This window comes from Sardina pilchardus, chromosome 11 (genome assembly GCF_963854185.1).
Source record: "Sardina pilchardus chromosome 11, fSarPil1.1, whole genome shotgun sequence".
Taxonomy (NCBI): domain Eukaryota; kingdom Metazoa; phylum Chordata; class Actinopteri; order Clupeiformes; family Clupeidae; genus Sardina; species Sardina pilchardus.
Genome location: NC_085004.1, coordinates 10,879,172 through 10,905,442, shown reverse-complemented (window position 1 = coordinate 10,905,442; position 26,271 = coordinate 10,879,172). Strand labels below are relative to the sequence as shown.

Here is a 26,271-nt window from a genome sequence, read left to right as displayed (position 1 = left end):
AACTGTGAACGCAAGGGAGAGTGGCCACTGGTCAGCGTCAACGAAATGTTTGGCGATCGGCGATTTCTCATCCTTTCGTCTAATTGCAATGTTGTGTTCAATAATGCATGTTTTGATAGATCTGCTAGTTTTCCCAACATATTGTTTGTTACATGGGCATGTGATTATATATAGTATGCTAGTTGTGTTGCATGTGGTGAATTGTTTAACTTTGTAGTTCTTTTCTGTTATTGAACATGTAAATGAGGTGGCTTTAATGCCTTAGAGCTGTCCTGCTGTGAAATTGTGAAGTGTGTGAGGGCTCACTCGCACACTCTCATCGGCATATGCGCTTTACCCAAGAGAATTAATAGCACATCCTAACGTTGTAACGTGAAACACACCATTATCCAGAGGGAGTCTAAGGCCAAGATTTTTGAAGCAAAGCCAAATGGCCTCCCTCCATCTCAAACAAAGAATATTCCTCACCACACAGGGTGTTAGGAGTAACTTATTAAAGGTGGGATAGGATATCTTTGGAGCATGCTCTCTGGAGCATTTTTTAACATAGCGCTTGAAATACTCTTCACACCCCCATTGCAACCAATTAATTAAAAGTTTTGACACAAAAATGAACAGGTGGCCCATCCCAAAATAATTCAGTTCACTTCAGTGTCAAAAATACAACTTAGAGAACAGTGTTACCAACTTTCAATAAAGTTATGACTGGGAGATGTGGATGCTGTGTGCAAAAAACTATAGTTTCTGTATGAAAACCAAAGAAAAAAGGAGCCTGCTGTCTCGCAGAGAGCAGGTAGCACACCATTAATTAGAGTGCATGAAAAAGCACTTCATTCAAACTGCGCTGCGTAGGTCTTACTTATGTGACTTCAGCTATGTATTTTTCAACTTTGTAACTTTTATACTTTTTGAACTATGAATTAAATACTATTACAAATTTCCCCATAGACTTAACATTGCGCTGCCATGTTGGATACCAACAACCAGCTACTTCACGGGCATAGTAAGCTAGTCCGTGGCTAACTAGCATAGCTATGACTAGCATTAGCTGCGCAGCCTCATAGAGTGAGTGAGTCTGAGGCCAACCAAAGCCCATTTGACACAACAGTGTCGTTTATAAAGGTTAATTCCGAAAGACTGAAACCTGAGTTCTGAGCTATAATTTAGCACACATAACCAGCTCCCGAGCAGTTTTGGTTGGTTGAAAAAACACTCGTAATTCCCTGGAATTACTAACTCTAGTTGAAAAAATGATGTCATAAGCCAAATTACAAGTTAAAAAAACACAAAATTACAAATTGTAAAAGATGACTTGCAAAAAGGCAAGACAGGACCAAGGGGCAGGTGCTTGAGCACCACCTTGGGTCTGTCTGAGGCCCATACTCCAAACTCATGAATTATACACTAAATACCTCATACTTCATATCTATCACTCTGCTAATGAACAAACAATTCAACCTCTCCAATTGTGATCGCAGGCTGGTGGAACTGGATTTACAAAACATGCACAATATGAATTAACTGTTATTGCAACTGAGTGAAGTTGTAGGAATCTGGGCAGACATATTTGAATTCAGTTTCACAGCCATGCTACCTGGCATACCGCAATTGGTCCAAAATATCAATACACTTATATTGCTATACTTTTTTATTTCCCTCTTTTTACTTCTCACTCTTCATCCTGTCTGTTGCTTTTTATCATTGTTATTCATTCTTTCTTGCTTTATTTAGTCCTTTAATGTTTTATTTAGTCTTTTATAGCCTTCCCCTTAAATCACACTCTGCCTATACTCTAGAGGCCACTGTTCCCACAGTTTGGCCTGCCATCAAATGCTTGACCTCTTTGGACCTCTAGGGAACAATCAGGATAGCTGTGTGAAGTACTGGCATAGAGCCACTGAGGCTAGAATATTGTTTTCATTTCTGCCGGATAACAAGCATCTCTGAACTGACCACATTTCACCCCTGAATGGACTTAGAAACACAACTGAGCCCTAACACCAGGTCTTGTGAATCTTTGCACAAAAGTAGATCAATATAAAATAGAAAAAATAGTACCTTAGACTACAAACTCCTAGAGTCTCCCCATAGGAATTTTGATTACCCAAAATACATACCGACAATAAAGGCATGTGTGGCAACCTCTTGGTGTCGAAGAATAATCCTGGTCTCAAATGATAGGTAGGCCTAACACTCTGAGGTTTCTTGTAAACTATTTAGAGTGTATTTCAGAGGTTCTGTTATAGAATGACTACACAAAATATGGAATAATTACACAAAAGGCTCTGCATTTTCTTTGATGGTTGGGTGTGTATAAGATGGACTATATATCTGCACAACTATTGGATAATACAACATTCAATTTCTATGGATTCCTGTGAATATTTCAGCACCCAATATGCTGCATCTAGTTATTGCTAAGATACACACTGCAGCTAGAAGGTAGGGAAGCAGGAGGAGGGCATTATTATACAAATTAATTGAGACATAGTAATATTAATCTGACAATGCAAAGCACTATACAGATTGTACATGACAAATGTTGTCATGTATGGATTTCTCAGAGTCAACGCTTCCAAATAGTGTATAATATTACAGTATGGTCCATACAATTAATTTAGAATGTTCGGGGAAGATGGTGGTGGTGGTGGTGGGGGGTGCTGTGGAAGGCACACTGTCCTATATCAATGTGTGTAAAAACAAGAATAAAAAGATCACTGCACATGGATGTGCAAACATTGAGCATCAAGTTTACAATTCTTCATAGTATCTTGTATTGTCCCATGCATGCTAAATGATAGTGATCCTTTGTCATGGATGTCGGAGTTTCCATTTTGTGTAAATGGGAAATGTATCAAACACTAGGAAGTACTAGGTTGGGTGAACGTTTCTGTATGCAAGTGTGAGTCCCTAAGTGTGTACTGCGATCGCAGCAGCCGTGTTGGTATGTCTGAGTCAGCAATGTGCTGTGTGCTATATCCGGCAGAGCTTGGTTGCAGCATGCCTAATTTTGGATTTTCCATAAGTGGCATATGTGCTAAATATCCTCAGAACATGCTGGGGAAAAGGCTTCTTGATCTAATATTCTATTTTTTTCTAAGATTGATGTTGGTAAAACATTAGAATGTATACACTTTATATTTATATGTAGGCTAGTATATACTGTATATCTTATGTTCTTGAAATCATTTAGGCAAAATCCTAATGTCTATCTGATTGGTTAATAAAAAGGAGCATGTGAATGATTTAGCAACAAGCCTATACTCATTTTGTTTCCACCATAGCAGAGTTTATTTCCCAACATTAGGGGTAGTCACTATTTCCACTCATAAGAGGAAGTGGATACCTGGGCCCAGGCCCCAGTTTTTCCAAACAAATCTAATTGATCCGGATTTGGAAATCCCATGTTTTGCTATCTAGGATCACCTGATCCATCTTACTTTTATAACAGTTTTTTAAAAAGAACATTGGCTTGGATCACTGTGATGCAAATACCTAATTTCAGGATTACCAAATCCAATTTACCAGAGCTTTAAATAGATCCCAAACCAAGTTCAAAGGTTGAAAAGTTGATCCAGATCAAATGTAGGATCGGATTACATGATCTTATCTTATTTCGGATCCCTCTTTGCTTTTGGAAAACCCATTTCCAAGATTTGATCCAATCCATTATCCACAATCCAACTAGATTACTTTTAAAAATCTGGGCCCAGGGTTATCAGATTGAATCAAATCTTGAAAATGGGTTGTTCAAAGGGAAAAAGGATCCTGAAACTGGATTGGATCATGTAATCTAATTAAATTGTGATTGTAATATGTTAGAAACACGAGTAATCCAGATTTTGTAATCCTGAAAAGGTTATCTGGATCATAGGTTGATCCAATCCCAAATTGCTTTGAAAACCGGTATAACAGAGAAATGAACATAGGGTTTCCAAATTCTATTCTGATCCAGATTAAACTTTCGAACAACTGGGCCCTGGAGCTGGACTGGGACAAAAAATCGACCTTGCCATTTTTGGCCCAGGCGGCCTACACCCACCATGATTGGTCAGACACATTCCCTGCACCACTTCCCATATCTACTTAAAATATGTGTGCATTCATTCTGCCATGAGTTGCTAGTGTTCTGTCTTATTGTGATAGTTTTGGGTCTTTCAAAGACTCATCTTACACTTAAATAACTAAATCATTCTTAGAGTTATGATTTGTATATTTATGGTATGTATCTATTTTTTATTAATGATACTGTATTGACATTGTTTTTTTTTAATATTATGCATCATATTGACCGGAGTGAAAAGTCTGGGGGTTCCTTCCCAGGGTAAATGTTTTAATTCTAGCTGATAAACACACCATTTTAATGCAGTTTAAAATGGAGGGGATATACGATGGGGAGAATATGTTTTTGCCCCCTTGCTAACATTGACTAAAAAGAGGAATATAAAGTCATCGTAAGTTTCTTTTGGAATTGAAATAGCCCCACATCATCACATACCATTCACCATACCTAGAGATTGGCATGGTGTTTTTTCAGTTAGCCTATTAGCTGGTTTGATTTGCATTGAGCTCAATGAGCATCAAACAGGCTAATAGGCTAACTGGGGGAAAAAAAACACCATGATGCTATTCATTAATATAATGCAAGACATAGCCTAATACGATGCTTTGTGTTATCGAAGATCTCATTGTTTATAATCTCTTTGATGTATACTTTGCCATACAACAATCTATCATTGTTTTTGTTTCTTTGTTTTAGACAAACCACATCTGCAATCATCTCATTTGTACAGCCTGTTCTACTTGTCATTGTCCATCCAAATCTTCAGTAAACCACAATAACTATACCCTTGTGTGGGGCTGCTTATTTCTCACCTACACACACCATTACATCTGTCACAATAACTCTACTCCTGTGTGGGGCTCGTTTCTCACCTACACACACACACACACACTATTACATCTGTCACAATCATATAGAATTAGCCCAAGATCCATAACAGTTTTTTTTCCATGTTTCCATTGTATTTAGCAGGCACTTTGGTTCAAAGCCACAGAATACGAACTGTACAGAGACAGTTCAAATTAACATGAAACAGTTTTTAAAAAGTTAGTGGGGCACGGTTTTAAACTTGCATTGAGACAAATATTTTGTATTACCTCTTACTCTTCATTGCTGTGTCATCAGTGTCCGTCTTGATCTCAATTGCTGTCATCAAAATGTTTTGTATCAGCCACTAGAGGGCGCATGTATATTAACTTTGTCTTGACACAGATAGTTTAAAGATCAGAGTGGTTTTATCCTAGAGATAGACCATTATCATCCCTTCTACGCCATTGGCAAGTTATATGCTATTCATTTCCAAGGTTTTATTTGAATGTGTGAATGAAATGTTAAAATTGCATTATATAGCCTACAAAATGGAGAACTGCTTTGGAAGCTATGGGGTTATGTGAAGTGTCTTTTTTCCCCTGTAAAAATGGTTGATGTTGCAATTGCAAAAATCCCTGACCAGATATAGAGACATATAGATTTATCATGCAGCTTGGGTGCACCTGTGTACGGTTGTGGTTCAGTCAGACTCAACGACAACAGAGAGAATCTCCCCTGTGTGTATTCACACCACATTGGCCTACCAGAACTTCCCAACTCTGCACAGTATCCCATGCCAGTAGGCATTTCCTGTAAACACATCACGTTGGTTCAAACCTCCATGGGGCCCTAAGCAAACCTGCCAAAGGCCCTCCTACCTGTGGCCCAAAATGTGACTTTTTTTTTTTTACAGTCCCACCCTAGTGCTCCCAGTACAATCATCCCACCCCATTTTAGATGTCTACAGTGTCTACAGTTTAGATGTCTAAGTGACCAAATATAGTTTTTTGGAGGGAAATGTAGGGTGATTGTAATTTTGATACCACAGACGAATGAATACCCAGTCAAAAATCAGGAACAGAGTTTGATTTGCGGCTGCTCTAACTAGGCAAGGGAATAGTTAGGACTTAAGTATCGTTCCAGGCTGATGGGAGATGGCCTTGGCTATCCCATTATGAAGACTACACTGAATCAGACTTTGATTGTGGTAGTGGCAACCTGGCAATCCGTATAGATAGCCACTGACACAGCCATACAGAACAGTGAACACTGCAAAGTCATAATATTACCACTCATCTCTAAACACAGATACAAAGGGGCAGTACATGTACAGAAAGAAATAACGAGTCATCTCATATTTGGAAGAACATATAAAAGAAACATCAGGACATAACACTTATCAATACAAATCATAAGTTCTGAATCCAACACTCTCAAGGTCTGGGCTGCTTGCTTTTGAAGCTGGCTGTACATATCTGGTTGCATTAGTACTGGCTGAGGCTGACTGTTCATCACCTGTGTCTGTAGGCTACTTGCCAAAGACGTGTACTGGACTGGATTAATACTTTCTCAAATGTAGACTATACTTAAATATTTGAATGGGCCTACTTCATATAATTTACTATGTGCACTGCATCTACCGGCCAGTAAGCAAATCAAGGGTAATCCATTAGGCTACTTTACAATTTGCTTATGTTCAGTTTTATCTAACCAACCAAAGCTTGACTGACACATTGTAAACTCATTGACTTGTTTTCAAAATCAACTTAATGCAGAAGTATACACACTCACACACACACATTTTTGTCACATACAACAAGTATCTCCTCACAATCTGCTAGCTGCATGTCCCCTGAAACACTGTAAAAGAATCTCTGTCTCGGTAGACAGACCAGGCTCCAAAACAGCCTGGATGTAATATGGCTTTGAGCACCTGATAAGTGTAAGACGAAAGTCTTTAGACCCCTCTTTAAAGACTCAAAACTATTGCAAAAATGCAAAACACTACAGAAAACAAATTCCACTGCCGACAAAAGGTCTTGAATTTAACCTAGTGTTAATGGCTGGTCGACACAGCAGACGTTCATCATAGGACCGCAGTGTCTAATTTTGTTAACTGGAGATTTAACAGTCATGTAAACAGTAGAAAATGCACTTTATTTCAGTTCCAGTTAAACATTACATTATATTTGAGGTTATCTCCTTTTACAGAAAATTATGCAAATTATGCAAACTAGTTTTTTAGTCCAACTACCTTTCACAGGTTAGAGCAAAGGCTATATTCACACACACATGTAAAGAGATGTTTAGAGATCAATTCTTAATTCTGAAAGGAGCAACTTCACTGGCAAGTGTCATAGTTTCCCATCCAGCTCTTACTGAGACACTGTGTGTTGACTGTGATTAGACTGTGTTTCCTTGGTTGCAAGCTCTACAGGCTCCCATTCTCCACTTCGACTGGCACGTTTTACTGCCTCCACAACTGTATGCACATACAGCCCATCTTCAAAGGAGGCTGCCATAGCAACAGGTGGCCGTTCCCATGAGCAGCGGTCCTTTTGCGTTTCAAACGCCAAACGCAGTTGTGTAACCATAGCGACAAGCCCTCTTACAGCAGGTCCAGCTGCAGAGTTATCACTTAGCAAATGTTCTTCCCTTGTGTCCCCATGGCGATGTCCCCAGAGCTCTGTCCCCCTCACAGCCAAATGACCTGAGGAGCCCACAACCATTACCTCGTGGTGAGAAGAACCAGGCAGATTGAAGTTGAGGGTGACACTGCAGACCATCCCTCCGGACATTAGCATCTGGAAGCAAGCATAATCATCTGATGTGACCGAGCGGATGCCAGGCCCCGCCCTCCTCATAAACGTGCGAAGTATTCCATGCACACGAACTGCATGAGAACCAATCAGGTGGCTTAGTAGGTCAATGATGCACCAGCCAATGATGTGTAGTCCCCCACCCCCCATTAACTCCTCCCATGCCCAGCCGTATGACTGACTAAGCAAAGAGCCACCGTACACCCGGGCTTCGCACACCTGCAGAAAGAAAAGTACATTCTGAGCATGTATGTGAGGATGGGTGAGGAAGTGTGTGTGTGTGTGTGTGTGTGTGTGTGTGTGTGCATGTGTATGCATTATGCAATCATGTGCAAATATACCTGTACTGCACCACAATATCCTTCTTCTATAAGTCTCCTCATAAGGACAAATGCTGGAAGGAATCTCAGTGCATTAGCCATAATGCTCAGCAGTTGAGGGTAATATCTTGCTGCAGCAACCATTTGTAGAGCATCGGCACAAGATGCTGCCATTTCACTAACAACATTCTTCCCAATGCCTATGGGAAGAAAGCACATTGTGTACACAAGATGAGATAAACCAATTATCATATGGATTGAAAAAATAAATCACCTGTTATCTATCTGTAATAATAAAAAGTTAATTCATTATATTTTGACAAAGTTTGGAGGCTAAGGTATTGGTCTAGCCTCAAACATCTGAATCCAGAATTTCATCACAGCTATGTTATTTTCTTAAGAATCTCATTAGTGCTTTTTACTATTATAAAAAATATATATAAATAACTAGAAATGTAGAAATTCAATTAAACATGTAATCTATAGTAAAAACAGATAATGCAAGCACAGAGACAGTTGCCAGTTGCCAGACAAGGTGGTTGCTATGCTAAATGAAGTGGATGCTATGCTGGTTGCCAGGGTAATCAGGTTGGTTGCTATGGTGGTTACTAGGATGACATTATTGTGGTAGTTGCTAGGGTTGAGATGGTTGCTAGGGTGTTCCTTGGGAATGGTGGTTGATATGCTAAATTAAGTGGTTGCTATGCTGGTTGTCAGAATTTGAATTAAGCAAAATTATGACTTACCCTGAAAACATGAACAAAAGGCTAGACTGATAAATTTGGCAATATTTACCTAAAGCTTTCACTGCAATCTGCCGTGTGTGTGGAGGCGGGGTGTAGATGCATACAAGATGCACATCTGGATGAAGAAGGACATCATCTGACTGGCTTGTAAAAAAGGGTATGTCCAGTTCCTTTGCAACAGATTCTGCCTCCTCTTCATTTCGGCCCCATAGTGCTTGTATAGGGAATCCTTGCTCTCGTAGCAATGGAACCAGAACACGCACAGTCCGACCTGTCCCAAAAACACCCACTCCTGGCAGCATGGCAATGATGCACTCACAACGTCATTGCGCATAGGACATTCAACCCCAATGAAAAGGTCAGCCTCCTAAACAGGAAGAAAACAGTGTTGATTGATAACAGAGTTCCACAACATGCTAACAATAATAGACGGGTTGTTTCGAATGCAGAAATTCAAACCAAAGGTTTTGTTTTTTATGAAATGAGGGTGACTCTTGACAGACCAGATAGAGGCCTGTGGCTGGATCACTACTGGGCACAGAGCTCCACTTTGAGTCAGATGCCTGAGAGGTGGAGGAGGGGCACTGGTATGGGCTACTATTATTAAGGATATTTTTGAGCTAGTTGGCCCTTTTCGACTTGAAGATTCCTAAAATCAACTCCCAAATCTACTGCCAGTTTTAAGAAGATACTTTCTTCAAACAGTGGTACAGGAAAGATCTAGGCCTACATCAGTCAAGAAAGCCATGATTTGTATGCAGGACAATGCTCCATCACATGAATCCTAGTATTCCACTGCATGATTAGCAAGCAAAGGCCTTAAAGATGTCAAAAACTTTCATTCGATTTACAGTGAGGGAAGACAATACACCTCTTTGAACAGCATTTTGGAGGCTGTGTTTACTACTGCGCAAAAAAGTTGATCAATAGATAGATCAAGAAACTAACAGGCTCCATGGATAGAAGGCTCATGACAGTTATTGAAATGAAAAGTGGCTATATTGTCACTGAATATCTTTTGAAATGTCGGAATGAGCTCTTTATTTGTTATCCTTACTCAAATAAATGAAAATAAACTACTGAGATGAGAAATTTGTATTACTGCATAATAATTCTGCACACTAATAATATAATAATTCTAATAATTCTCTACACATAGTCCAAGGAGCAGGCCAATCAGCTACAAGAATGATTCTATAGTTTGAAAATCAAAAGTGACAGTGATAAAACAGTAGTAGCAAAAGAATGTGTACATTTCAAAAACTGGTGCACACAGTCATGTTGGAACAGGAAGGGGCCATTCCCGAGCTGGGCTTCATTCCTTAGTTCCAGTGAAAGGAACTCTGAATGCTTCAGCTTTAACCAAGAGATTTGGACAATTCCATGCTCCCAACTTTGTGGGAACAGTTTGGGGATGGCCCCTTCTAGTTCCAATATAACTGTGCACCAGTGCACAAAGCAAGGTCCAAAAAGACATGGATGACAGAGTTTGGTGTGGATGAACTTGACTGGCCTGCACAGAGTCCTGACCTCAACCCAATAGAACACCTTTGGGATGAATTAGAGCAGAGACTGAGAGCCAGTCTGCTTGTCCAACATCAGTGTGTGACCTCACCAATGCGCTTCTGGAAGAATGGTCAAAAATACCCATGTACATGCTCCTAAACCTTGTGGAAAGCCTTCCCAGAAGAGTTTAAGCTGTTAGCTGCAAAGGGTAGACCAACATCATATTAAACCCTTTATGGATTAAGAATGGGACTAAAGTTAATATGTGAGTCAAGGCAGGTGAGCAAATGCTTTTGCCAATATGGTGTACTTGTCTAACACAGGGCTGGGACATTTCTGCTTTCTGAATAGGTTTTCCTGCTGTTGACTCGCTCACAGTCCTTGGTGGCCTTAGTGGGTCTGAATACTTATGTAAGTGGAATATTTCAATCTTTTTGACTAATTTACAAAACACTCCAAACACCTGCTTTTTTTGTGGAGTGTTGGATTATTGTGTGTGGATTAATGTGAAAACAATTGAATCAATGTAAAGATGAGTCTGAAATATAACAAAATGTGGAAAACTTGAAAGGGTCTGAATACTTTACTGTTGCACTGTAGGCCTACACACGCATCAACGCGCATGCACACACACACAAGCACGCACTCATTTCACACAGAGACGGCAGGCACGCACAACCAAGCAACACAAACGTTGCAAGAATAATATGGATGGAGTTGGAAATGGAGATAAATTGATAAGTGATTTATTTTCGCCTAGAGGATGTAGGCTACAGGAGGACTGAGCTGCGGTCATATTTTGTACCGCTAAGCAATATTATAACCCTGACTGTTAGCCTGGCTAGGTGCACAGAATACATCCCATGCTGGGACAATTTATGTTATGGTTATGGTTATGGTTATGGTTATGGTTATGGTTATTTAGCAGACGCCTTTGTCCAAAGCGACATACAAATAAATAACAATACAAATGAAATAACAGTGAACAATTACAAAAAGGGAGAATAGCAATATTATCAATAAAACAATCAATTAAGCACTAACCTAATGAGAAATAAAACAATGAAATGAGAATAGCAATCAAATAAGTAATCAAATAATTTATGTGTCACCTCTTTTGTGAAATCAAGTCAAGGGTAAATGCAGCCATGATGATGACCAACAAATCATCCCAGCTTAATCTAACCCACCCTTATCTAGGTTTTGTGAAATGTCCCTCTGGTCGCCTTCAAACAAGCAAAAATGATTCGAAAACATTTAGCTAGAAGGAAAGGGTGTAGCAAGACAACAGGCTACGGGGAGAAACTGACAGGCCCGATGGAAGGGCTAATGTTATGAGAGCGTTGAAATAGCCTACGGCATATTTTACGGGAAGAAATAAATCCGAAAGACAGCGGGAAAAAAGTTTAAATAGGAACTCAATAGGCTATGGTTGGTTGACAGGTAGCCTAACTAAGCAAATGTTCTGCAAACTAGTGTCACCAGGAGTTAACCTTCTGTGAGAATGAGCAATAGAATATATCGTTAGATGTTTGTATTATGTTTCGTAAAGTCATAGTGGATTTATACAGTTAAATATTTTCGCCAAACGAACCCTGACAGATGTTTGTCTAAAAGCTCTCTCATAGGCTAGTTACCAATAACATTAGCCTATGGCGGCAGCCGAGGTGAAAAATGCATTAATAATTAGGCATTGATAGTTTTTTCGTAGCTGTTTGCAGAAACTATTTATTGACAATCAACTGTAAACACACTGAAAGTAGGCTATTCAGCAATGTAACGTTGTCATAAGGATGTTGCTGTGCAAAAACGCGTAGGCTATCTTCCTGATGTTTCTTTCATCCACCCTAGATTGTGAGAGGACCGCCCAAAGGGCTACAATTGGGTGTTTCGGTGTAGTCGACGTATACATATGTTCCTCTTCTATCTATCCATGTATCTATCATGAAAATTGACAACAATAATGATACTGCTCCAAAGACTTACCGTCTCACGAAGCGCTCAGTAATTCTAACAGCAGGAAGTAGGCCTAGGCTACGTTACCTCACAATAGAGTCCTCAATTTGCCTAAATCATGATAGACCTACCGGTGCGACATGTTATCATAGACAGTAAAAGATATGGACAGAGCTATCCCATATACTTCGACCGAGAAGAGTGAAGCCCATTTCCTGTTGGTCGACGTCGGTTCTCGCGCATCCAGGCGAATGGAAAACGTGTGACGTGATGTAACGGAAAGCCAATGAGGACAATATAGTATCATGGTTTTGTAACGAATGTATTTGTAGTGGCCTATGATTTCTCTTTGCGAAAATAAAGTCTGTTGCTTGAAAGTGTGTAGGCCTACCTTACTTTTCAAATACCTTGTTAAGTGAGATAAGTTTCGTTTAAACTAATACACACGTTTTACGCAGCAAAATCCTTCCTTAAAAGATACAAAAAGATACAGTTGCAGGAGAACAACGCGAAGGAGGTCTGGGATGGAATGAAGACCATCACTGGCATGAGGAAGAGTTGCAGCTCTAGACTGTGGAAGGAGATCTAGAACCAGCTGAACCACTTCCACAACAAGTTTAACTGCCCTGCTCCAGCTCCAACAGCAGTGGTCTGTCCATCACCCCCTGCTGACTCAGACACTGCTCTAGCTTGCTTGCCTGCAACTCTCCCCTTCCCCCTCACTCTCAGTACAACACGCACCCCCACCATCAAAGGCTGATGCACCCCTCACCCACAAGGTGACCATGAACAATGCAACTACACTGACCCTCCCCCATCATCACAGCAGTTAGAAGACAGCTGAAGAAACTCCATCCCAGGAAGGCAGCCAGGCCTGACAGACTACTGTGTACAAGGCTGCTTAGGGTCTGTGCTGCTGAACTTGGGGAGCCATGGAGCATCTTCATCCAAAGTCTCCGTCTCGGTAGAGTCTCATCACTGTGGAAAGACGTCTCATCCCCGTCCCCAAGAAGCCACACCCAAGTGAGCTTAATGACTTCAGGCCGGTCGCTCTAACATTATACACTTGACAAAGACCATGGAAAGACTGGTTCTGGGGACACTCCCACAGATACGCCATCCACTTGACCCGCTACAGTTTGCATACCAGGAGAAAGTGGGCATTGATGATGCCATCTCATTCTCATATCTCCTACACAGGACACTCTCACCTGGACACAAGGAAAAGTGCTGTGAGAATCATGTTCTATGACTTCTCCAGTGCTTTTATTACCATCCAACCCCTTAGACCAGGTAACAAGTTCCTGAGTGTAGATGCTCATTTAGTATCCTGGATTGCAGACTACCTGACAGAGCGGCCACAGTTCATTAGACTGAAGAACTACCTCTTCGACCCCGTGATCAGCAGCACCAGAGCTCCACAGGGAACAGTGCCTTCTCCAGTCCTGTTCACCCAGTACACATCTGACTTCTGCTACATGCAGAAGCTTTCAGATGATACTGGAATTGTGGGGCGTGATATTTAAATTATGCTTGTTTCCAGCCGGCACATTTACCAACACGTGTTGCAATTACAGTTCTCTGAATATATGTCATTATTCACAACTTAAGTTGAGGGGCCACAGACATGGTGAACTCATGGGCAACTAACCTTAAATTCATGTAATCATGATCATGCTTAATAAATCCTAATTTATAATGGCATGATGTGTTGTTCATGCATGAGGTCATGACCGAGAGACGGTAAACTCATGTCAATTCCTGATGATTCATAAACGAATTAAATAATGCATAAATCATGAATTAATTCAGGTATGAATTCATATACCATTATCATAAAGGGTTACCATACACCTTTTTGGTAGTCAACATTTTTAAAGCTGGGTACTCCGTATTTACAAAAGAAGGCAGGAATAGATCAGAATTTAAATTGTAGCTCTGGTAAAAATGCATCAACATCAAATACATCAACTAAGCCATGGAGACAGTATTTTTTGTTGATCAAGCACTACAGAGCTAGCACCGGCAAAAGCTAGAGCCCAAAATTGCAAACCGTGGATTAGCCAAATAACTCTGGTTGCATTTGGTTGGTTTATTCAACCGCATTATTAAGTGAATAAGTGTGGATAAGTGTGTGATAGCATACAGGTGTCCAATTTAGCCTTCAAAGGTGGCAACACTACGCATCTCTATCTGAAAACTTTTTGGATGGGAAAACACTGTGAGCTCAGTCACACTGATAAAATCATGAAAGCTTAAACAGCTAAGAGGTATGGCTTGTGCCAATGTGACTTAGCATATTTTAGAACTATGTTTATTACAAACAGACTTCTAACAGAAGATTAGGTTGATACTTATTTCCATGAACCTGAAACCTCACAAACTTTGGGCTGGGCATAAAGATGATTTAACACGTTTAACAGCTTTTAAGAACATAACAAAAACGAATAAATCTGCAGGTTTCGTAACTTTTGACATGGTAATTATACAGAACTAAGATGTTTTCACAATTGTTAATTTATTTAAAAACCACATCCAAAGGCAACAACCCATAGAAGAGAGTAGTCATAAATCACACATCAAGTTGGCCTCAGGTCTCTGGCCCAACAACATGGCCTGTTCTTCCTTCAATTCTTGTTTCAGCCGTTCCACCTCCTTTCGCTCATTCTGTAGCTTTTCACGCTCTGCTTGGATCTCCTCTTTTTCCTTTTGCAGCACTTTGGCCTCTTCCTGGAGTGCATATCTTTCTGTTTGAAGGGCATGTGTCTCTGCTTGGAGCTCGCGGCTCTTCTCCAGTAACTCTCTCTGTTGTTGCAGGCATTGTCCCTCCTCACGCTGGACTCGTCTTAGAGCCTCTGTTAGCTCTCGTTCACGCTGCAGTACACGGCTCTCACTCAATCCTGTGGCAACAGAGAGTCAAATTAACAACAAATTTACAACAACTAAAACAACAACAAAAATGTCCATGGCAGATTTCCCTTAACTTGTTAATTACATTTTTAAAAATTTCAGTGAAGCTAAATGTAAATCACTGAGTTTGTAGGCAGCTTCCATAATGGTAATTCATTCAGCTACAGCAAATTAAACAAGAACATATGTTAAAGTGACACCAAATCGGGAAGGAGGACGAAGATATTGTTACCTTCTACATTGTGTACATCATATTAAGTTCTGCAAGCTGACATTTACTGGTTAGACAATTGTTTTCGTATGCTTGTTTTTTTGCTCATGGAAGCATTTTCAAAAGTACTTACATATAAAGATAATATATAGTGAATTCAAGCAAACCAACAAGATGGTCAGACAAGGTCTTTGCCATTCTATCTACATTCATAAATAAACAGACAAATAAAAAGCAATTCCTGGATTACACATTTCATCATCATCAGTGGTAATACACTTATCCGGAACAGACAACCTTATTATACATTTGCACCATAATTTCATTCCAGACTTCATGAGTAGGGGCATTTCGGCCATTTTTTTCTAAACTTAATAAGGCTCCTTTAGCTGTTTAGCACGTCTGGGAGATGCCACTTCTGTTGACGTTTGAAGTATTATCAAACAAAAACAGAGTGGTAGCTCGCCACTACCTCCTTCTCCCTCCCGTCCCGTGCAACTAAAATGTTTTTTTTTTACAGTGTATTCAGTGGACAGTGAACCTTTAATATCGTTTCAAATGTCAGTACATGTCAGTACAGTTCTAATTGAAGTTGCTAACCTGTTGTGTCGACCAGCCTTAAATGCTTGGTCAAATTCAAGACTCTTAGACTCCTACCTAGCGCGATTTGCAAGACACCCAACGCTCCCATTTCAGATGCACCAAGCAGGGCCAGGGGGGTATTTAACGGTGTCAATCGCTGGTCATGCATCTATAATGCCCCCACCCCCACCCCACATCATGCACAGCACTCCCTTGTGCTTCCTGGCCCCGCCCATCCTAGATCTCCCATCACGATAGTTCAATATTGTGTCCCACGATAACATTTCCCTCAAATGTCAGGCCAATCATCGACATGAAAGTAAGGCATTTGAGTAGAAGCACGCAATGATTATTTCCTCATCTAAAACAATCTACCAAAGCAAAGGCCAATACATTTCACCCGAAAGCCGAATATCACTGACTTTTTGTGAGTAGTGAATCATTATCACTTTTTACATTTCAACATATATGTGCATTGGGCACAGCCAACACTATAGTTGCTGTCTGCCATCCCCAAACTTCCCACAAAGTTGGGAGTATAGAATTGTCCAAAATCTCTTGCTTAATGCTGAAGTATTCAGAGTTCCTTTCAATGGAACTAAGCAACCAAGCCCAGCTCGGGAATGGCCCCTTACTGGTCCAACATGACTGTGCTCCAGAGCACAAAGCAAGGTCCATAAAAACATGGATGACAGAGTTTGGTGTGGATGAACTTGAGATTGAGGAATTCAAGGTATATGAAAAGGCTAGAGATTTGTTTTTAATACCGTAAGAAACGTTTTAACCTGGACCAGTGTTATTAAAGGCCATGTGGCAGGGTTCATTCTCCAAACAATTTGCACAATTAGCTTGTTGGTAATATGCATTTAAATTGTTATCCATTGTATTTGATGCTGTTAGGCATCACAAAACTGAATATAATATGAAAAAGTAGGTACTATTTACAGAGGTTTCCTTTCACCCACAATGCATTGCATTACGTCACCTTGGGGAGAACGCAGAGAAAAACCGAGACCTTGGAGTGTGACACGAGAGAGGAGTAAAGACAGACAAGTAAGAGTGTTCAACGATTATAGATATAGAATACATAGATATCCTAGATAGTTATATAGACAGATAACGTCACATCTGCTGGTTTCCATGGAACGGCACTGCCCACTACACAAACAACTGCCAAACACAGCTCACTACTCTCTCCCTCTCTTGGTAAGTGCTACCCTGACGGTGTCAATGACACAAGGAGTAGTTACAAGTATATCATGTTTACCAGTACTAACTAACGACATGATTACGGTCACCAGATATAAAGAAAACATTGACATTCCCTCGGTGCTATTCACTGACAGCAAAAACATCCACTTCATTATTAAGTTTTCTCTCATAGACCTCTGAAGTTCAACTACACGCCTACTATCCACTCGAAGGCAGGAGACAAAATTGTGTAGAGCTCAACGTCTACATTTCTGATTTCTTAGTCCCCATGAGAGTTTAACAGGTGCGATAATACAAAATCCTCATGTTATTTTCCCATAGAAAAAAATATCAAGATACCGGATCTCCTTATTTGGGCAAAGATAGCTTTTTTGTAGGCGAACTTCAGAGGTCTATGGATGTGCTAATGACTACCTTTACCCATTTAAGGTAGGTTACATTAAGGTAGGCTACATCATCAGTTACTAGCTTTTGAAGCATCCTCAATTTAATTTAGCATGTAATGAGGATATCCTTTATTCTTAAATAAATATTCCTACAGCCTTCTATACCCATTTTATCACGATTCATAAATTACATATTTTGATTCAAAGTTGTGATTTATCAAAAAGCGACTGGTTTGCAGGTATGTTGTTATTTTCCAAGCCCACACAGCTGGTCATACATGTGCAAGGTAACTCAAAACGTGTGCAACACTTGTGCAAGGTAAACAAAAGCTAATGACGATTCTTCATTTAAAGGAACACTCCACCGTTTTTCCTCCATCTGTTTGGATCCTAATGAATGAACTGGGCTAGCTAAGTGCTACCAAAGTACCACCGCGCGCCAGAGCCATTGAGTGCAGGCATTGAAACGCAAGAGGTATGCATCAACTCGTCTTAGTTAAGGGAATAACATGAAAAAAAAAGTTTCAAAAAAAAGTTTCAAAAAACAGTGGGGTGTTCCTTTTAAAAAAAAAAAAAACATCAAATTAACCTACAGTATTTCTCAGCATCTCCTGTGGTTTACAAAATAGTGATATAAAAACATTCCATCTCTGCCCATGTTAATGCATTGTACAATACAAAACACTTCCAAACATACCTGGGCAAGAGCTACTGCTGTGGCAAGTTGATTGCAGGTGCTGATCTTGGCAATTAGGACTACTGACAGCTAGGCTCGGTGCATTTGTGTGGCTGCTTCTTTGTATATCGGTTTGTGTCTTTCGCCCTCCAGTGTGTTTGAGAGAGTGCACCTCCAGCTGGGAAAAATGAGAGGGATGTTTCTTCTGTAGATGACGCAAAAGGTTGCTTGTGCTGCTATGATGTTGAATCTTCTTCTTACACAACAAGCACAAGGCTCTCTTCTCGTCGTCAATCTTCTGGTAGTGCGTCCACACTGCGCTACATTTTCTGGAAGTTGTGGCCACTGTAACTCCTTCAACATCAGCGGTGTTACTGTTCTGATCACCGTTAGGCCCCTGTCCAGCTGCAGCGCGTAAAATCCCCTGTATTGCCCCGTGCACTTCCATGTCTTCTATTCCATTCTCTTGTGAAGCGCTCTCTGGACTTCCCAGCATCACAGCTTCTGAGTGAGAGATAAGACATATAAAGACACTTAATATGTAATAAAGAACTAGAAAAGCACTCAGAGAGCGCAGACCTCCGCCAAGCGAAAACAGAATCGCCTCCTGGATCCAGACTTTTTGAGTTGTCTTGCAAACAAACAGATAGACAGAAAGACAGAGACAAACCCCGATGAAAACATAACCTCCTTGGCAGAGGTAACAATCACCCTGACCAAAATACAAGCAACAATTTTCAGAGTGAACAGATTTGAAAAAGATCTCCCAGTGACAATTAAGCCCTCCACATACAGGAAGAAGAGAGATGTAGCAGTCGTCACAAAAACAGAATTTTGAACTAGCTGCTACTGGCAGGAAAAACGGCATTCTGATCAATAGCCTGCCAGCTATTCACAGCCTAATATCAGTGGATTCCCCTCCCACTTAACCCACTATCAAAACATGCTAATGCATGAAGAAACAATTACTATAGATAAATACGTGTGAGTCACAAAATCTGACTTCACCTCATCCACTGACAGAGAAATGCAAAAACACTGTGTGAAGGGCGCATTTCCTACATTAGGCTACTATGCTGTGATAGCTAAATGCACTGGAACAGGGTAGCATCCTATCAGGGCTGTCAAATGCATGCATTTCCAATATTAGAAACGTCTTAATGGCCGTATGTGTATTTAAAATGCTTAAAATGGATGTGTTTTTTAAACAAAATTTTCAGTCAACATGGATGATTTAGGCCAGGGGTGTCCAAACTGCGGCCTGCCACGTACTGTAAGTTATCAGCATGCATTAAGTTATCATAGGTCTGGCCCGCCACGCACTTAGGTCACATTAGGTCATCATGTTTGGGGAAACGCGTTTGAGCAGGCACAAAAGGGAGAGAGAGCACCACTGGATCCAGCTGGCTTGTTATTATTGATAACTGATCTCCTTTTTATAAGAAACTTTTAAAAGAAAATCACAAAGGCAACTACTGAGTTCCACTAATGAGCATTTCAAATCTGTGAGAGGGTGCATGTGTGTGTGTGCGCGCGTGTGTTTGATGGTGGTGGTGGTACGGCCCACCGACCAATTCAAGACCCAATGTGGCCCTTAAGCCAAAAAGTTTGGACATCCTTGATTTAGGCTAAAACAATAGGCCTAGGCCCTAGGCTGTGTTTGTAGAGCTACAATGAATGAATGAATGAATGAATGAACTCAACTGACAATCTGAAAATCCATTGATTTAGTCATTGCCTCTATCGAAACAGTAGCCTACAACAAAATTGTATCTTTTTCTGAAATTTATTTTTTGTTACAGGATACAGTAGCCTAACTGCCTTATCTTGAAAAAAATGTCCATCAAAAAAGTAAAACTTCTATGAACATAATTGTTAAGGCCCACAAGCTTGTTTCTATTCAATTACAAGGGTGAGTGAATAATGCCACCACTTATAGTCTGCATGTTTGAGCAGGCTATGAGCATGCATATCCATACAACAGCATGGCCCATTCTTCCATAGTGAATTGAATCAGTGGTTCCCAACCTGGGGTCTGGGGACCGCTATAGGGGCCGACAGAGATTACAGGGGGTCCACACATTTTGTCAAAGCACAGTTGCAGTATAGGTCATCACAGCAGTGTTTTAGTCAGACAAGCGTAACCTAACACAAAAATGTCATGAAAACAAATGTCATTTCCCAGACTGCTTGCTAGTTAGGTAAGGCTAACCTAGCTTAACAAATCAGGCAATCAGAAAGTGCCCTATCTTCACCTTTTTAAGAGTAGCCCTACCTCACTTAATATTAATTTCTATATAAACCAAGATGGCAGATTCCCAAAGAAACGAAAGCACCAATCCCATAAAGGTATCTTACTGCATTAGTACCAAAAATGACACTGTACAGTGATTTGAAGAGCAGGAAGCAGTGTTGTAAGGCTGCGTGTATAAAACCGTTTCTTTAGAGAACAGTTGGCTGGCTGCTTTCGTCAGCTGCCTGTTGCCCTAGGTTGTAAACCTGTTATATTGTCGCTGTTAATTATTTTTACATTATTTTACTAAAACGAGAAAGATGCATTTGGTTTCCCATGTGAACAGTTTAGGGAAAAGGGAACCTATTTTTAAATTTGCTTTGACATTTTTTCTACTGTCCCAGAGTTGTCCAGACATTTTTCTATTGTGTCCCGGGAACTGTCAGGTATCAGATCAACAAACGTTATCACGTTATTACTGGAGCTGTGAGGGGCTGAGGCTAAGACAACTCAAAAATCCACAACGCAATAATCTAAAGTCATGAAGGTCAAAGGGAGTTCAAAACACCAAAACATATATTGTACGAAAAATATTACATGGTTTTGGTTGTTTTGATCCCGGGAAAAACTTCCAAACTGTTTCAACATTTTCATTCAAATAGTAATTGATAATTCCATACTTGTTCAAATACTCTGAATAGCAATCTTTCCATCTCTGCTCAAGTAGGGTATGTAGGGTACAATATGAAACACTTCTCAACAAACCTGCATTTAATTGGTGATTAGGTCTGCGGACAGCGGAGCTGACCGCTGTTCCTGTGTGGTTGCTTTGATGGGAATCTGTGTGACAGTTCGCAATAAAATCTGTGGATGCCTGAGGTGTATTCATGTGGTAGATCTTTTGTCCACCAGCATGTTGGAGACAGCTCATTTCTAGCTGGGAAAAATGAGAGGGATGTTTCTTCCGTAGATGACGCAGTAAGTTGCTGGTGCTGCTCTGATGTTGAATCTTCTCTTTACACAGCAGGCATAAGGCTTTCTTCTCATCGTCGACCTTCTGGTAGTGCATCCATACTGCACTCCTCTTTCTGGAAGGAGTGGCCCCTGTAACTTCGTCCGCGTTGTCCAACTCACTGTTCTGATCACTGCTAGGCCCCTGTCCTGCTGAAGCACATAAAATGCCCTCGATCACACCATGTACCTCCATGTCTTCTATACCATTCAATTGTGGAGCGCTCTCTGGTTTTCCCAGCATCACAGCTACTGAGAAAAAGACAAAGAAAAGGACAAGTTAAAGGGGTGATTGAATGCAAAACCAAGTTTACCTTGTCATAGATGAATAACAACAGTTCAATGGGTAAAAGGGACATACAGACCCAGACAGCATTTAAGTCTGGGTCGGGTGTTGTCAAGTCTGCAATAAGTTTTAAATAGAAAAATTACTGAAAATCTTCACTTTTAAATGTGATGCTAGCAGGAGAGACGCTAATGGTCTAATCCGATTCAATGATCCATGTTAACCTGGAGCTAAAAATTACAGCATTGCCAGACTCAGAGAAGAATGGCTGGACCAGAGAAAGGTAACATATTTAACTCAAGGGGAGGTGGAAAATGAGTGAAATTACCCAAGTGGTGGAATATCCCGTTAAATAAAATCAGTCATCTTCCCCCAGTTTCCCGCCTCTTATTCCACATTAAGCGACGTGAATATGATGATTTTACCTTTTACTGTCTATGGATTTTACTGGGGAAAATATTTCCCATGCCCAAGCACCGAAAGTCCATGCAATGTCCCGCATGACGTCCGAGAGACGTAAGGGAACCGTACAGCGGACTTTATTTTGTGTTTGCTGGGTAATCAGCAGTTTCACGATCATATTTTTTGGCAATTCAACTCGTTTACAACAAACGTTTAACTCTTACAACAATCAGTGAGTGATACGTCAGTTCAGTTCAGTACTGTGGGCGAGTATTCAGTATTCATCGATTGTGTAAACATAACATAGGCTACGCGTCGCTACTCCTAATTGACGCAAGGCAAACAGACACATCTTCGCAAAACCAACAAATCTATTTTAATTCTTACCCTCTACCAACCCGTTGGAAAGGTTGTTTTTTGTATTGCTTGCTGTTTTAGCAGTCAGTCCTGTTACAATGCTCTCGAAGTTGAAATCGGAGAACTCGCCAGGGTGTTCCGATCGTAAATGTCGAAGCATGTTAGTGGTTTTTCCAAAATGATGGATAGTCCTTGTGCAAATCAAACATACTACCTTCTTACTATCCTCCTCTTTAAAAAAGGACCATACAATACTTCGTTTCCTTGTCGCCATTTTAAACGGTGTTTCTTCTGATTCTTCTTCTTATTCTTTGGTTTATTGGCGGATTTACATCTCTTTGGTGCATACCGCCAACTACTGTACAGGAGTGTGCAAAGGGACTTCGCAGACTACTAAATGGGAATTCACTCAATCCAAAATAAGACAGCATTGTATTACCAATGGGAAACAAGTGAACAGAGACAACAAGTCATCAGAAATCAATTTAATCAAAGAAATAAACGTGCTCTGGTCCCCAAATGATGGCTCCCACTGAGGAGCCCATACACAGAAAAGAAATATTGGGCATATCAAGATAGGCTAAGTGTGTGTGTGTGTGTGTGTGTGTGTGTGTGTGTGTATGTGTGAGCAGATTATATATATATTTTAGGCCTATATAGATAGATAGATAGATAGATAGATAGCCATCCTTTTTGTTTAATATAGGAATATTTAGGCCTATCCCAATTCCACAATGACCATGATCTTTTGACCCATCTATAAATCTCCAAAGAGTGCCAACAGCTCTGGGTGTTTGAGAAGGATCTGTCACTGGTTTTCTAAATTAGACTCTGGGAAAGTCTATCTGTTAAGCAGGTCTTTTAATTATTCCACCTTATGTTTTTTTTTTTTTTTATGTTTTCTTGTTAATTATTCTTTCTTTATTTTTTTATTCTATCTATGCTTTTATCTGCTATTACTGTTTGTGTATGAAATGCGCTAAATACACTTGACTTGACAATATTCTAAAAAAAATCATAATACTTAGACAGAATGCAGGCTGCATTCTGCAAGGCTTATTAAATTAGGCTGTTTTGCTTTTTCATGCAGCTAAATCAATGGATGGAACAGGCAGCATGAAGGACCGGAACTCAACACAAGTGAAGGGCTAAAATTAAAATCTTTAATTCCATATTTTCTCCCATGTGTTTTTAAAACAACACTAAAGAGTTTTTTGTACCTTAAAATAATGTTTCCAAAATCTCTTCAGTGATTCATCAATAATTTCAGTGATTCATCAATCATCAATTTCTGTGTTCATCATCTGTGGAATGCAGGGCTCGAAAAATTATACCCAAGACCAGCATTGGACTGTAGGCTACTTTAATCAACCAAACGGTCTTACTGACTCACGACACAAGACTCGCTGAAATCAAACATGAAACGGCACAAGATGTACAGCTCACCGCACTTAGAAGAGCCACATTCACATGACTGGCCAGAAACAAAGAGACAGTGCCCGCCCAGCATCCAGGAATACTTTGAACCACAAGATGAAATCATGGACAGCATTTTGTTTAAAGATGAGAGAATCATTGTCCCCCAAAAGCTCCGGGAAGACATGATGGAAGTTAACGCATGCCAGCCACCTCGGCATGGAAAAGAGCAAATACCGAGCATATGATTTACTCATCTGGCCTGGCATGGGGAAGAAGATTGAGGAGGCTGTAGCAACCTGCAGCATATCAAGAGCGCCGCAGTGCAAACCAATGATGTCTCACGCCATACCTGAGCAGCTGTGGCAAGTGATAGGCACAGACCTATTTTCATGGAACTCACAAGACGTTATTGTCATTGTGGACTTACTCCAGGTTCTTTGAACTGGAGAAGCTCTCCAGTTGCAGCTCATCAGTTGTCGTCATGAAAATGAAAGCAGCAATGGCTCGACACAGTATCCCTGAGTCCATCATCAGCGACACAGACTGTGCTACAGCTCTGGTGAGTTCCGCCTCTTTGCACAGACATGTTGTTTCACTCACACCACAACAAGCCCCCACCTATGGCCCCCACAGAGCAATAGTTTGGCTGAAAGGACCATCCAGACAGCCAAATGCATCCTGGGTAAAGCCAAAGCAAAGAACAAACACCCGTACCTGAGCCTATGGTATCGCAACAAGCCAGTAGACAACCTGAAATCACTGGCACAGTTAGTCTTTATTGTCCTATAAGGATATTCTTCTTCACACATCAATCAACATTCCATAAAAGAGATAGCAGCAGCATGTTCACATCACATTTAACATATCACACATCACACATCACACATCAGACATCCCACATTGCACATCACACATAACATACAACATATAACATGTAATGTGACACCCACATCCCCTCCCCTCTAGTTCCCCTCCCCCCAACACAGTGCAAGCAAAAGTGGACAGTGCAGACAACATAAACACAAAAGAATAGAGGGGATGGATTATTGTCACTGGAGTTTGTTAAGTGCAGTGATGGCTGAGGGTACAAAACTTTTCTTGAAGTGCGCTTTTTTCCAGCCCAGGGCTATATCTGCGGCCAGATGGGAGTAGGGTGAAAAACCAGTTCAGGGGATGGTCAGGGCTGCTTGCCATGGTGCGGACAAGGCTTGTGGTGGCTGTGTCATTTGCATCAGTGAGGCTGGGGGTGGGAAGCTGTATTATTTTGGATGCTAAGTGAGATTTTAATGAGTTTGTTCTTGCTGGTGACATTTAGTATAGAGAAGAAACAGGGCGAACAGTAGAGTAGAAGGGGTTGGATGATGCTTTTGTAGAGTAGCAGAAGGAGGTGGGGGGCAACAGACAGTGATCTTAGTTTGCGTATGACATACAGTCTCTGCTGTGCACGTTTCTGTGTGATGGTGACATGTTCATTGAAGTTAAGCTTATTGTCAATGGTGAGGCCAAGATATTTGAAAGTGCTGACCTTTTCAACTGGTTGACATGGATGGTGATGTGAGTGAGTCCAGGGGCTGTTTTTGATATGTGAATGACCAGTTCTTTTGTTTTGTCAATGTTGAGTTGGAGGTAGTCAGAGCACCACAGTGCAAAATCTGTGATGGACTGGTGGTGAGCTGTGATGGAATGGTTGTCTGTGAGTCGGAGGCTGCAGTCCATCATACCTTCAACTGCAAAACCACAGATCGCCTGTCAACAAGCTGTACACAAGGGGAAAGAGGTATGTCAACAACGTCAGCAGGAGTACAACAGAACTGTCACACCTCTGCCCCAGCTGTCCGCAGGCACACCAATCCGCTTCCTGGGGGATGGATCATGGAGACCTGGCTGCAACGGTGATGCACCCTGCACACACAGGGATACCAACATTCCACAAGGTTTAGGAGTGTGTTTATGGCAATTTCTGACCATTCTTTCAGAAGCGCATTTGTGAAGTTTCACACTGATGTTAGACGGGGAGACTGGCTCTCCTTGCTCTAATTCATCTGTGCAGGCCAGTCAAGCTCATCATCACCAAACCTTGTCATCCATGTCTATATGGACCTTGCTTTGAGCACTGGTGCACAGTCATGTTGGAACATGTCCCTTACATTATTTATTTACTCTGTGGAAAGTAACATCTAAACATTTTGTTTTTACTCTGATGTATGGAAGTCACTTTGTGTGAATAATAATGGTTACAATTTCCTTGGCAGTGTGAGTGCAATGATGTCAAACCTTGGAGGCTACTCTTACCGTAAAAGCCTATTTTTTGTTTGTTTGTTTTATACACATTTGTATTCTGTTAGCTAAGACAAAAAAAAAGTACA

General features: G+C 40.7%; 2 protein-coding genes across 5 annotated transcripts; both read right to left on the bottom strand.

Moving 5' to 3' along the window:
* Window positions 1-7,011: 7,011 nt before the first annotated feature.
* On the bottom strand, window positions 7,012-12,445 carry gfod2 (glucose-fructose oxidoreductase domain containing 2). 2 transcript variants are annotated; one of them, XM_062549565.1, is made up of 4 exons: window positions 12,352-12,445; window positions 8,808-9,125; window positions 8,034-8,212; window positions 7,012-7,911 (listed from the first exon to the last, which is right to left on the bottom strand). In XM_062549565.1, the coding sequence occupies exons 2-4, from the start codon at window positions 9,058-9,060 to the stop codon at window positions 7,249-7,251; spliced, it is 1,095 nt and encodes a 364-aa protein (XP_062405549.1). In that variant the 5' UTR covers window positions 9,061-9,125; window positions 12,352-12,445; the 3' UTR covers window positions 7,012-7,248. The 2 variants fall into 2 exon arrangements, with proteins under 2 accessions (XP_062405549.1, XP_062405548.1); XM_062549564.1 differs by having other exon boundaries at window positions 12,251-12,429.
* A 2,276-nt stretch (window positions 12,446-14,721) lies between these two features.
* LOC134095844 (uncharacterized) lies at window positions 14,722-22,779 on the bottom strand. 3 transcript variants are annotated; one of them, XM_062549553.1, is made up of 4 exons: window positions 22,517-22,779; window positions 21,196-21,693; window positions 18,219-18,701; window positions 14,722-15,120 (listed from the first exon to the last, which is right to left on the bottom strand). In XM_062549553.1, the coding sequence occupies exons 1-4, from the start codon at window positions 22,758-22,760 to the stop codon at window positions 14,786-14,788; spliced, it is 1,560 nt and encodes a 519-aa protein (XP_062405537.1). In that variant the 5' UTR covers window positions 22,761-22,779; the 3' UTR covers window positions 14,722-14,785. The 3 variants fall into 3 exon arrangements, with proteins under 3 accessions (XP_062405537.1, XP_062405539.1, XP_062405538.1); XM_062549555.1 differs by having other exon boundaries at window positions 18,219-18,698; XM_062549554.1 differs by having other exon boundaries at window positions 21,196-21,690.
* Window positions 22,780-26,271: the final 3,492 nt, after the last annotated feature.

What these genes read in the sequence shown, in the direction of transcription:
- gfod2 (XM_062549565.1), bottom strand. Translation starts at nt 9,060, where the DNA reads ATGCTGCCAGGAGTGGGTGTTTTTGGGACAGGTCGGACTGTGCGTGTT. An exon ending in GATTGCAGTGAAAGCTTTAG is followed by an intron (nt 8,213 to 8,807) that starts GTAAATATTGCC and finishes TTCTTCCCATAG; the next exon opens with GCATTGGGAAGAATGTTGTT. An exon ending in GATATTGTGGTGCAGTACAG is followed by an intron (nt 7,912 to 8,033) that starts GTATATTTGCAC and finishes TTCTTTCTGCAG; the next exon opens with GTGTGCGAAGCCCGGGTGTA.
- LOC134095844 (XM_062549553.1), bottom strand. Translation starts at nt 22,760, where the DNA reads ATGGCGACAAGGAAACGAAGTATTGTATGGTCCTTTTTTAAAGAGGAG. An exon ending in TTCCAACGGGTTGGTAGAGG is followed by an intron (nt 21,694 to 22,516) that starts GTAAGAATTAAA and finishes TCTTTTTCTCAG; the next exon opens with TAGCTGTGATGCTGGGAAAA. An exon ending in CAGCAGTAGCTCTTGCCCAG is followed by an intron (nt 15,121 to 18,218) that starts GTATGTTTGGAA and finishes CTGTTGCCACAG; the next exon opens with GATTGAGTGAGAGCCGTGTA.